The sequence below is a fragment of the Echinops telfairi genome, unplaced genomic scaffold, assembly GCF_000313985.2.
Source record: "Echinops telfairi isolate 266 unplaced genomic scaffold, ASM31398v2 ScPeMD7_9;HRSCAF=40, whole genome shotgun sequence".
In the NCBI taxonomy this organism is placed as follows: domain Eukaryota; kingdom Metazoa; phylum Chordata; class Mammalia; order Afrosoricida; family Tenrecidae; genus Echinops; species Echinops telfairi.
This window is the reverse complement of record NW_022103906.1, coordinates 33242946-33256968: the sequence shown is the minus strand read 5'-3', so window position 1 is coordinate 33256968 and position 14023 is coordinate 33242946. Positions and strand designations below refer to the sequence as shown.

At 37.5% G+C, this 14023-nt stretch overlaps 1 protein-coding gene across 1 annotated transcript in view; it reads left to right on the top strand.

The window, feature by feature from the left end:
• LOC101649504 (A disintegrin and metallopeptidase domain 3) overlaps window positions 1-14023 on the top strand; it is a 149656-nt gene that overhangs the window by 59366 nt on the left and 76267 nt on the right. The window contains exons 10-11 of the mRNA XM_045286863.1: window positions 947-1028; window positions 13599-13735. Coding sequence (XP_045142798.1) covers window positions 947-1028; window positions 13599-13735 — 219 coding nt within the window. The remainder of the gene's footprint in view (window positions 1-946; window positions 1029-13598; window positions 13736-14023) is intronic.

Sequence of the window (14023 nt, the reverse complement as noted above, 5' to 3'; positions counted from 1 at the left end):
CTTCTTTTGATATGGGTGAAAAGAATTAAATAATTCAAGTCATAATTTAAGACTAAATCCTAGAAATATAGTTATAGGTTGGAAATATGGAAAACCTTGGGATAAAAAAGAGCCATCTATGTTCAGTTTTCTTCAAAGGTAAATAAATACAGTTATTATTTTAATATTAAGTATAAAATAGTTAACATATTGTGATCATTGGCTATAATTTTGATTTGGTTACAACAGATAACATATAAATAGTTCACAGCTAGAGTGGACCAGATTACTATCTCCATAGTCACCATGATCACCAGAAAGACTCACTTAATTCATAACTATTTAGTTCTGTATCTTTTATGAATGTTTATACAGTTTCTAATATAAAATTGATTTGTCTAGATTCTAAAGGCAGTAACACAGTTTAAAGCTACTTAAACAATACGTTAAAAAAGTAGGTATCTGTTGTTTCCCGTTCCCCCCTGCCCCTGGGAGAACTTAAGCCTCAGTTTCAAAGATTTAGGAGCAGCGAAACTCCTGTGAGAAAAATGTTTATATCCTGGCTTCCTTCTTCATGAGTTCACTGGATCCTGCTAAGCTCTTCTTTTCTACAATAAAAAGATTTTATTCAGTTTGGGGGTTTCACAGTGTCACATAGCTTTTGATCACGGAAGTCAGAATTTATTGATTGCACTTGATAGTGCTATCTACATCTAGTGGTAATGAACCACGGGAAAGATTAGATGCTGCTAGGCTTTGGTATGAAAACCTTGTAATGTTAAAATAAATTTGCATTTCATAATTATAGTTATGAAATGATATCACACGGTGAAAAATGATTGGTAGCATGTCATTATTTTACTTTAAAATAAGCATGGATTTATTAAGGAATTCTGTTTTAAAATGTTATTAGATCATTGATAATTTAACATTTCTTTATCCACCAAAATATGTATTTCTAATTTAGTTACAGAGACCATCCTAATTACGTGGGAGCAACATATCATGGAGTGGCATGCAGTCCAAATTTGGCTGTAGGAATAGCTCTGGTATGCACTTCCTCCTGAATCATAACCCCTGGGAAAGTTAATCTCCATATTAGGGAACAAAAGTCCATGCAGTGTATACCCTATTATCTTTACCAAAAATTTGTATATATATTTTAGATTTAGAAACGGAAATATCGACTTTTTCCTTCATTTCTTTTTTATATTGTGGTAAATAATTTAACAAAACATTTGCTGTTACAACATTCTTCACACGTACAATTTAGTGCTGATAATGTTATACATCATGCTGTATAATCATCACCGTTATCCATTTGTAACTTTTTTCAACACTATTAGCAGATTGTGGTTGCTAGTCCCTGAGTTGACACGGACCCATAGCGACCGACGCTACATCATGCTGTATAATCATCACCGTTATCCAGTTGTAACTTTTTTCAACACTATTAGCAGATTGTGGTTGCTAGTCCCTGAGTTGACACGGACCCATAGCGACCGACGCACAAAAGGAGGAAGCACTGCGGGGTCCTGGACCGTACTTTCAATTGCTTCCCTGCTTGAGCCCGCGTTGCAGCCCCTGTGTCAGTCCCTCTTGGCGAGAGCTCTCCTCTTTTGCACTGTCCCTCTACTGCAGCAAGCATGATATCCTTTTCCAGTGACTGGTCTCTTCTGACAAGTGTCCCCATTCTTGCTTCTAAGGAGCCCTCCGGCCGTACTCCTTCCCAGACAGATCAGTTGTTGGCTTTTTTCTTTTCTTTTTCTTGTAGGAGTCCATGGTACTTTCAAAATTTTCTCAAGCACCCCAACTCAAATGCATTGATTCTTCTTTGGTCTTTCTTGCTCAGTGTAAAACTTTTACAAGTATAGGAGGCAATGGAAAATACCAGGGCTTGGATTAGGCACCCTTTATTCCTCAAAGTAATATGTTTGCTTTTCAATACTCTAAAGAGGTCCTGTGCAGCAGATTTACCTAATGCAGGGCATCTTTTTCCCCTCCTCTCAACAGTTTTACTGGCACATAATTCACATATCATACAATCGAACAGTTCAATTGTTCAGTCACATCAAGGGGAGTTGTACAATCACCACCACATCTATCTTAGAGTCACCCCCACCCCAACCCCCATGGTTTTAATGCCTTTAAACAGAGTTGCACAATCACGAACAGTTCTAGTGCTCCCTCCCCATCCTGCCTTCATTGTTTACTCCCCAAACCCCCTTCCCTCCCTATCGCCCATCCCCACACCTGCATTCCCTATAACACCTTGTATCAGTTTTTATCATTCTACACCCACTCCTCCTGTGCTCCACAGCTGGGATACCCAACAGAAAACGGAGAAAGACAAATCACACTAAGGTGGTCAGGATAAGATCATATTAGTACAAAGGCAAAATTGCAAATGATACATAAGAGGGAGAAGACCCCATCCACTATCAAAAGGTCAGGGAGGATATTTCTGTTACAGGACAACTAAGAGACACTTACACCCAGTACTAATTCAGGTCGTGTCTACAGGGAGAACAATTGTCCTGGGACCGAGTTCTATCCCACATAATCAAGATTACAATGGTTTCTGCTGCATAGTAAGGCTGTTAGGAACTCTTGCCTTTGGCTAGAGCGGATCTGCCAGCGGCTCAGTCTCACTAGATTCTCTGCAGATGGGTTTTGGGCTCCCACTGTCCTCTATAGCCTTCTCCACATTGGGCGTTCTTAATTTTAGTTCTGATTCACCATATTCGAATTTTGTCATTGTCATCTTTGGATCACACAAGCTGGTATGCTTCTTCTATGTGGACTTGGTTGACTCCTCGTTTGGATGGCTGCTGGTTTGAATACAAGCCTTGAAGGCTATTTTGATTGATAGGCAGGCACCATCTGCTTTCTTCATCCTGCTTTGCTGTAGCATCCTTATCTTCAGTGACCATTTCATGAAGTTGAGTATGGAGCAGAGCCATGATGTAAGAACTAAATGTTTTTAAGTTGGAGCTAGGATAGTGCAAGCCCAGGATTCATTCCTGAATCTATGTTTCCCCTCCACCCCTGTAACTTAGAAATTAATACATACGTCATGTCATTCCATAGTTCAATCATGTCAAACACACTTATACAATTTCTTCCATAATCAGTCTCCAGACATGCTTTTCCTTCCTCTTGCTCTCTTGCTTGATGCTTTCATGAGTATTGATTGTGGATCCTCATGCTTGATCCACAATCATTACTCATGATTCAACCTTTTCTCCATTTGTCATGATGTTATCTATCGGTCCAGTTGTGAGGATTTTGGCCCTCTTTACTTCGAAGTGTGACTATACCGAAGGCTGCAACCCTTCATCTTCATTAGCAAATGCTTCAAGTCCTCCTCATGCCCAGGGTGTTAATAAGCCTTCCTCCCATCATGATGCCACAATCTTCTTTATATAATCCAGTTTCTCTCATGATTGGTTAGCCTGCAGACTGAATAAGTAGATAGAGAGGATAAACTCAGATGCACACCTTTCTTGATTTTAAAGCATGCAACACCCTCTTGTTCTTTTTAAATAACTGCCTCTTTGTCCAGGTACAAATTCCTCATGGTATTCTGGAACTCTCTTTCTTCTCAAGGTTATCCATAATTTATTATGTTTCACGTAGCTGAATGCTTTGACATAGTAATATAACACAAGTAAACATATTTCTGGTATTCTCTGCTTTGAACCAAGGGCCATCTTGGTTCCATGTCCTTTTCTGAATCCAGTTGGCACCTTTGTCAGCTCCCTGTCACTGTCCTGCAACTGTTGTTGGGTTATCTTCAGCAAAATTTTACTTGTATGTGATATCAATGATATTGTTCCATAACTTGAGCATTCTGTTGGGTCACCTTTATTTGGAATGGGTACAAATATGGATCTCTTTCAGTCAGTTGGCCATGTACCTATCTTTTAAATTTTCTAGCACTGAGATGGCTGTATGAGCAGATACACTACCATAGTGGTAAAAGCAGCCCCTTGTCTGCCATAAATCAGGCCTTTTTGTTGCACACTGGTACACAATTTTTTCAGAACCTCTACATAGAAAGCTTGATAACAGTCTGACCTGGTGGAATGACTTCCAAATGCACTGTGAGTCAGCATTTTTTGTCCATTTGGGAAGTTGAAAGACATCCAGAAGGAAGTTTGTCATCAATTGATATTTCACCTTTTTTGAAATTAGAAAACCACTCATACACTTGAATTTTTCCCATGGTGCTGTCCTTGTAAACTGTGTTCAACATCACAACAGTTTCTGTAGCATTGTTCCTGAGCAGGAAACAAAATTTCAGAGCCACATGCTGTTGTCTTAAATGGGCCATCATAAAATATGAGATTCAAGTGAAACTTCTTTTATGAAAAAATTCACTGTGACCAGAGAGAACTTCCCCAGGCAATGCCACTGTGTGCACTAATTCAGAGTGAGTTGCTGGATACTTTCCTAGCAGGAAAGATGCATACTAAGAAAGCTCCGCCCAGCAGAGCTTTTTTCTGGTTTTTTTTGGTGTTTTCGTGGGGAGCGGAGCACCCTGTCATATATAACTTTGAAAGAAAAATAATTCTGGTTTTCTTTGATACCCCTTCATATATCTAGTCCCTCAATTCTCTTGTTTTGTTCCATGTATCTCTTGCTATGCTGGTATGAGGGTGATTTGACTACTGTACATTTTGTAAGATGAGTTAAGATCTGAAAAGGTGAGTCCATTATGCTGTTTTGCGATCTCAACTTTGCTTTAGCTGTTCAAGGCTTTTTGTAATTTTCTATACAATTGAAGATTAATGCTTCAATTTCTTTAAAGAAAGCATCTACTATTTTGATTAGGGTTATGTTGACTTTCTCTATTTCTTTGAGTAATATTTATATAATAAGAAGATTAATTCTTCTAGTCCATGAATAAGATATATCTTTCCATTTATTTAGATCTTCTTTAATTACTTTCAGCAATATCTTATTATTTTGTTTGTGTCTTTCTCATCCCTTGTTTAATTATTCCCACTTATTCATTCTCTTAGTTACTGTTATAAGTGGAGTTGTTTACTTTTCTAACTGATTCCTATTTGATGAGCTTGTTTTCAGAAAAGGTGAAATTCCTGTATTAACTTCTTGTGGATTCTTTAAGCTTTTCTACATTGGATCATGTCATCTCTGAATAGAGATAATTCAACTTATCCTACTCCAATTTGGATACTTAAAAATTTTAAAAACTGTCTTTATTTAGAAATTTAAATGCAGCATTTGATAGGGGACATGAAAAACAGGCCTTTGTGTCTTATATATTATCTCAAGGGGGATTCTTTCAATATTTTCCCAATAGGTCTAATTGTTGATTGTTTGGGTATCCTTAATCATGTTGAAGAGCATTCCTTCCATTCCTCAGGATTTAGCAGGATAGGTTTTTGAATTTTATAAAATGTATTTTTTACATCAATAGTGATGATTATAAGGTTCTTTTCATTAACTCTTTTCCTATTTATGTGGTGTATTGCATTGACTGATTTTCTAATCTTCAGTTAGCCTTTTATTCCTTGAATAAAATCTCACTTGATCATGTTATGTGACTCTTAAAATATGCTGTTGGCTTTCCTCTGCTAGTCATTTGTTGAAAAAAATTTCCATCTATATTCATAAAGGATATTAGTCTGTAATTGTCTTTTCTTATTTATTTCTCTGGTGTTGGTGTCAGGGTAATGAGGGCTTTATAAGAATTGTTAGGGAGTATTTCTTCCTCTTCTCTAATTTTAGAAGACTGTGTGCAAGATTGGTATAAACTCTTCTTTAAATGTTTGTGTGATATCCAGTTATGCAATCTGATCCAAATCTTGGTTCATTATTATTACTGGAAGAAAATTTTATAACAGATTAAATCTCTTCACATGGACCATTCTGTTTCCTCTTGAGTCTGTTTATGTTGGTTGTAGGCATCTGATTTTGTTTATTTCATCTACATTATCAAATATTGGCAAAGACTTATGCATGACACTTTAATGTTCCCTTTAATATCTGTTGTATTAGCTGCAGAGACTCCACTTTCATTTCAAATTGTGGCCCTTTGTTATTTTCTTGTCAGTCCACATAAAGGCTTGCCAATTTCATCAATCTTTTGCAAAAAGCCAATTTCTTGTTTTGTTGATTACATCCCTATTGCTTTTCTGTTTTCCATTTCATTTATTTCTGGTTGGAATACATTTTATAATTTCTTCTGATATTTGTACACCTGGTTTGCTGATTTTTAAAATATTTCTTTGAGTTGTTGAGTTGTTCATTCAATTCTAAGTATTTTTTATTTTATTATTATTTTTTAATATTATGAATTAGTGGGAGGTTTACATTTCAGACCACCAACTCTGCATTCAACTGTTCAAACCACTCATCTATATTGCCCCTCTTTAATATTACCCTCCCCCACCTTCTTGAATACTCTTCTTCTTATGGTCATCATCTTCCCTTTCATCCAAGTCAAAACGTTTCAATCCTGTATTATATTGTATTGTCTCCCCTCCCTTGGCTTCCTCTACTTGGTAACCAATAATGTCTGTTCCTTTTGGTAGTTGTTGTTAGATGCTATTAAGGAAGTTATGACTCCTAGTGACACTATGTACAACAGAACAGAACACTGGTCAGTCCTGCACCATGCTCACAATGGTTATTATGTTTGCAACCATTTTGTGGATTTATCTTGTTAAGGGTCTTCTTTTTCATTGTCTTGCTACTTTACTGAACTTGGTGCCTTTTTCCAGGGACTTGTCTCTCTGATAATGTGTCCAGTGTACTGGATATGAAGTTTTGCCAGCCTTGCTTCTCAGGAACATTCTGGTTGTGCTCTTTCAAGGCAGAGTTACTCTATGTGGCACTTAAATTGATGTTTGCCAGCATCACACCTCAACTGTATCAATTCTCCTTGATCTTCCTCATTGAGTGTCCAACTTTCACATGCATGTGAGTCTGTCAAAAATCAAAATACCATTGCTTAGGTCAGTTGCCCCCTAGTCCTCCAAGTGACAACTTTGCTCTTCGACACATATGTGCAGCACATGTACCCAATGCAATATGTCATTTCATCTCTTGACTACAGTTTAAATGAAATTGAATCTGTATCTAAACAAGATGAAATCCTCAATTTTAATCTTATTTTTTCTGTTCAGCGTGAGGCTTTCTATTGTTCTAGTTGTGAGGATGTTTGTTTTCTTTACACTAAATTAAAATACATATAGAAGACTTACACCCTTGCTTGTCAAGAAAGCCAGTACTTACTCACATCCAGCAGGCAGAATTGTGCCACCTGCATAGAAAGTGGTTTTTCAGCCTTCCTCCAATCCTGACACAGTATTCTTCTTCATACAGTCCAGATTATCAAATTATCTGTTCAGCATATAGATTGAGTAAATATGGTGACCCACGCCTTTCCTGATTTAAAATAGGTAGCTAGTATTCCCTTGTTCAGTTCCCACACTCAGCTTTTGGACCATGTATAGGTTCCTTATGAACACAGTGAAGTGTTCTAGAATACCCATGCTTCACAATACTATTCATAGTTGGTTATGATTCACACAGTTTTCAGAACCAATAAAACAACATTTCCCCCCCTGATATTTCTTGCTTTCGGTCAGGATCCATCTGATGTCAGTAATGATATCCCTTGAGCTTCAGCAAAATTTTCCTTGTATATGATACCAATTATCAATGATATTGTTCAATAATTTCTGTATTCTGTGGGGCTACCTTTCTTTGGAATGGGCATAAATAAGGATCTCTTCTAGTCCAATTGGCTAGGTAGCTTTCTTCCAAATTTTTTAGCTTAGACTAGTGAGTTCCATTTTGGTATTTAAGTCTTTGTCTTAATTTTTGTCTGTAGAGTAGTTGTCTCATAATATATTTGTCTTTTGTGATTTTCTATATTTAGTCACCATAATGATCTTGAGGTCCATCCATGTCATGGGGTACTTAATTATTTTGTCACTGTGTTTTAGCCATTCATACGATCCCACTGTGTGTATATACACCAAAGTTTCTTTATCCATTCTTCAGTGGATGGGCACTTGGGTTGTTTGCAATTTCTTGCTGTTGTGACCAAACCTGTGATGGGTCAGGGAGTGCATACGTCTGTCAGTGTTAGTTTTAATATTTTAGGGTATGTTCCCAGCAGAGGTATTGATGGATCATCTGAAATTTTTATTCCCTTGTTTCAAGCAGCACCACATCACCTTCCACAGTGGTTATACATGTTTATAGATCTACCATCAGTGTGTGATTGGGGTAGTCTCTCTCCACTCTCTGAAGCATTTTTCTTTTTAAAATTGGGCTGTCTTTGTTGGTGTAATGTGATATCTCATCATGCGCATGTTTTCATATTTTTTAGTAATTTTGATGTCACTTCTTTATGTTGAATCGTGTTTATGTCCTTTGCCACTTTATAATTGGGTCATTTTTTTCCTATTCAAATATTGCATTTTCTGTAGATTTTAGAGATGAGATTAGTCCCTTGTCTGGTTGCAAATGACTGTTTTCCTAGTCACAGAGTTTTCTTTTTTATCCTCTGAGGGAGTACTTTGGACAGAGAATTAATAACCATTTCAGAATGAAATCAGATCAGTGTACAGGACAACAACCCCAGGAAGGCAGCACATTAAACACAGTATTCAGAACAACACATCAACATAGGAAGAATTAGGAAAACCATTAAACTACACATATAAAATAATACCACACAGCAAAATGGCATCAACCAACCCACACATATCAATAATGATAACAAATGTGAATGAATTAAATGCACCAGCAAAAGACAGAGTGGCAGACTGGATAAGAAAACAAGACATTAATATGCTGCGTACAGGAAATACACCCTAAACACAAAGACAAAACTAGACTGAAAAATCGAAGGAGAAAAACTTACCAAGCTAATGGCAACCAAAAAAGCAGAGTGGCAATATCGATTTCTGACAAAATGGATTTCAAGATCCAACATGAGGCAACAAGTCATACACAGTGATGAAAAAAACAGTAAACAAGAAAATGTAACCCTAATAAATGTATACAATCCAGTGAAAAACCCTCAAAATACATTACTAAAACTCAGAGCTGAAGAGTGAAATTATTACAATACAGCAATAACAGTGGGAGACTTCGTGGCACCCCACACTCTAGGAAAGACAGATCATCAGGAAAGAAACTCAATGAAAACAAGAGCAAAACACGAAACTCGTCGCAGCATTTTGTTCTTACTGGAATAGACACCTGCCCTGGACATGGATTTGCCTTCCCTGTACATAATGCTTCTGTCAAAACTGCCATTCATGGGCTTACAGAATGCCTCATCCACTGGCATGGCATCCCACATCGCATTGCTTCAGATCAAGGAACTCACTTCACAGAAAATGCAGTGCAGCAATGGACCCATTCCCATGGAATCCACTGGTCGTATCACGTTCCTCATCATCCTGAAGCAGCTGGCTCGATAGAATGATGTAATGGGCTCCTAAAGACACAATTATGGCACCAGCTAGGTGGCAACAACTTGTGGGCTGGGGCAATGTTCTCCAGGAAGCTGTATACCCTCTAAACCAGCTGCCAATATATGGTGACGTGTCTCCAATAACCAGAATTCATGGGTCCAGGAACTCCTAGTGATCCACTTGCAGCACTTTTACTTCCTGATCCCAAAGGAAGGAACTCTCCCACCTGGAAATACAGCACGGATTCCACTGAACTAGCAGCTGAGATTGCCCCCTGGCCACTTTGGGCTTCTCATGCCTTTGGATCAACAGGTCAGGAAGGGTGTCACTGTACTGAGTGGTGTGATTGATCCTGATTACCAAGGAGAAATTGGACAGGTGCTATATAATGGAGATAAAGAAGAATATGTCTGTGTCTGGAATCCAGGAGATACTGTAGGCTGACTCTTACTTAGCACTACCAAAACCTGTGATTAAAGTAAATGGTAAGTTACAGCAACCTATTCTTGACAGGACATCTAATGACCCAGAACCCTCAGGAATGAAGGTCTGGGTCACCCCACCAGGCCAAAAAACAACCAACTGCCAACTGAGGTGCTTGCCGAGGGCAAAGGTAATACAGAATGGGTAGTAGAAGAAGGAAGTTCTACCTATCAGTTGACCACATGATCAGTTGCAAAAATGAGGTTTCTGATTGTCAGTTTATTTTCTTTATATGTGCTTATTGAATATCTGTCTTTTGTTCATGTATGATATATCAGATACAATTGGACTCAGTGTGTTTCCATTTATATGTCTGATAGAAGTTTGATGTTAAGTAGAAGTGTGATTTTGTTAATGTCCGGAAATTATATATGACGGAAAAATTGTGTTCAGGTGCCAAGTTGGCAAGGGGTGGATTGTGATAGGTATGTTTATTGTGCCAGCCTGGCCAATGAACACGTGTGGAATTAATTGAAGGGCGGAGAGATAAATGGCTCTGTCAGCCTCCTTTCTTGTCTCTTGCTCTTTGATGATGGGACTCTTCCTTGGGGAGATCAACCGGCAACTGATGCTCTGTCAAGATGTTTCTTACAGCACTGATCAGAGCTATGAAAAGATTTTATCTTGCAAATTGATTTGATGTATGAAAGCACCACTAGATCTTACATTTTAGCTTTGTTTATCCAAATTGTGCAAACCCTAAACCTGGTGCCAACCAGGTATTCTGACCTCTATGGGGGGGTCCCAGAAGTGTCCACTATTTTCTAGTAGGCCTTTAGTGAAAGTAGGTGGTTTCACTAGCCTCTTGAGAAATGAGAACAGTTCAAAGTTTAGTTGGTTGTTCAGTCTATGTCTGGGAACTTTGACCTACCACTTACTTCTGAGTGTTAGGGAAGAGAGAGTCACTCAGTAATGTGAGAAAAATTTTTCTACCTAGTTTCCAGGTTCATAACTCATTTTGCTTTCCCAGATGTTTTATGTTTTGAGCTGATTTCTAGAATTCAGAGTCTGTCTATTCCATGAATTTTGTTCTATTTCACATCTATCTTCCTTTAGTCGCCATCTGCAGTTAGTCATTCCACTGCGTACACTGCTAATTTGAGGAAGCCTTTCCATTTCATTGTGTGTGTGTGTGTTGTAATGTTGAGGTCAGAACATTAGTATTTTAAATTTTGTTATATGTCAGCTCACATAATTTCCCCCACTATTTGTTGTTTTTGACAGCAACATATTCTGGAAAAAGACTAGGTTAATAGCACAATGTCAGGACATATGGACGACAGCTGCCTGGCCAGCTGACTGAAAGTGATCCCTATTTATACCCACTTCAAATAAAGATGACCAAACAGATCACTCCATCTATAGAGCAATATCATTGATATCACAACACAAGTAAAATTTTGCTGAAGTTCATTCAAAAGAAATTGCAGCAGTACACTGACAAGGAATGGCTGGTTCAGTCTGAATTCAGGAGATGATGTAGAACAAAGGATATCATTTGCTGATGTCAGGTGGACCTTGGTTCAAAGCAGAGGATACCAGAAAGATATTTACTTATGTTGTACTGACCAGGAAAAGGCATTCAACTCTTTGGGTCATAATAAACTATGGATAACCTTCACAAGCATGGGAATACCAGAACTCTTCATTGTGCTCATGTGGAACTTGTAGATGGATCAAGAAGCAGTTGTGCAAACAGAAAAAGGGAAAATCACATGGCTTAAAATCAGGGTTGTATCCTAGCACCTTACGTGTTCAGTATGTATGCTGGGCAAATAATCAGAGAGTCTGGCTTATATAAAGAAGAATGTGTCCACAGGATTGGAGGGATTCTTATTAACAATCTGGGATATGCCAATGACACAACCTCGCATGCTGAAAGTAAGGAGCACTTGAAGCACGTGCTAATGCAGGTCATCAATCATTGCAGCCTTCAGAATGGATTACAACTCAATGTAACAAGGACCAAAGTCCTTACACCTAGACCAATAGGTAACAACATGATAAACGGAGAGAAGTTTGAAGTTGTCAAAAATTTTGTTTTGTTTGGATCCATGATCAATGCTTTTGGAAGTATCAGTAAAGAAACCAAATGATGTATTGTATTAGGTAAACCTGCATAAGAACTCTCTAGAGAATTGAAAAGCAAAGATAATACTTTGAGGACTAAGATGCTACTGTTCCAAGCCATGGTATTTTCCATTGCCTCAAAGACATGTGAAAGTTGGACTTTGAATAAGGAACACTGAAGAAGAATCAATGTGTTTGAATTAGGGTGCTGGAGAAGAAAATTGAAAGTATCATGGACTGGTCAAAGGACTGATCTGTCTTGGATGAAGTACGGCCAGATTGCTCGTGAGAGGCAAGCATGGACAATCTTTATCTTACATACGTTGGACATATTATAAGGAGAGACCAGTCGCTGGAGAAGGACATCATGCTCCATAAAGTAGAGTGTCAGCGAACAAAAGAGAAAGGTCCTCAATGAAATGGGTTGACACTGTGGCTGCAGCAATGAGCTCAGACACAGGAACAATTGTAAGGATGGCCCAGGATCATGCAGTTTTTCATTCTGTTGCGCATAAGATCACAACAGACATGATGGCCCCTAACAACAACACTCTTCATTAGAGATAAGATTATTTTCCCTACTGAGGCATTATGTATGTTTACTGGAATTACAGCTGCTATCTATTACAGGCACCAAAAAGTTTGATTAAGAACACCTTTAATGGTTCATCGGGAAAATTGTATGTTTTGTTAATTTCATCCAGAGCTAAAGTTTTGTTTAATATTGGCAAACCATCCATTCTTTGGGGCACACGATGTTAATACTGATGTTCTCTGGAACCATCTGTGGGTCATGGTACCAAGAAGAAGGGGAGCAGGCCTCTTGTAGAAAATCTGCTTCTCTACCATATGGTCGTCATTATTAATTTGGGCCCCACTGTAGATCTTACAACATTATATTTTCCATTTATTGAGAATTCATCTGGGCTGTATATTGAATTTTTGTCCTGGCTATTGAAGCTTTGTACTTTTTGGTCCTTTGTGCGGTTGGGTGAGATTGAGGACTTATACCTACTCAACTGTTATTTTTCCTAAAGTCTCAAATATTATTTATTAAGATAAAATATGTGCAGCTCAAAAGATGTTGCCTATTATACCTGGAAACTTAAAAAAAATAAAAAGCACTGCTCCTATAATTGCTTTTTTGAGATCAACTTTTATTGTGAATTCGGCACTTCACAATCTATTTCTCCAAACGATAAATTGAAAATTCGTCTGCTCACTGACACGGAGTCGATCCCACCTCGGGGTGACCCTGTAAGACAGGGAGAACAGCCCGTGAGTGTTTGTGACTCTGTTTATGGGACAAGAAAGTCACTCTTTCTCTTGAAAAATCATGTACTCACTGGAAAAAATATCCTATGTCCCAAAAATAATTTCAGGCTTTTGAAAATTAATTTTTAAAAGCCCCAATATTTGACAGTATTAATCCTATTATATGAAAACTCTAAAAAATATTCAACTGAAGCAAAAAGATTTATTTATTTTTTAATACTTATAACTTTTTTCTTTGACTGACTAGTTTTTAATTTTGTATTTATGTTAGAGTTTAGGTTATAGGGTCAAAAATCTTTGACTGTGCTCTTTTTTTCTGATTAGTATCCTAAAATGACAACTTTGGAGGAATTTTCAGTCGTTATGACACAATTGCTTGCAGTGAATCTGGGATTGACATATGATGACATCTACAAGTGTTACTGTTCAGGAAATACATGTATAATGAATCCCGAGGCAATGTAAGATGTTATTTTTATCAAATATATATCTTATTTCTGAAAAATATGTAGTCTTTGATATATATCTTGCATATAACTAGAGTTCTTTTCTGAATATATTTTATTTATAATTTAATAAACAGAATGAGTCTATATTGTTGTAGAGAAATGTGCTTAATAGTTCTACATTTAATATTACATAAAAGTGTAGACATTGATTATGAATTTATGGAAGTTACTAGAATTGAGAGCTGGAATTAGCTAGAAATGATTGCATATTCAGATTGCTCTTTCCCAGGAGTTTTGTTC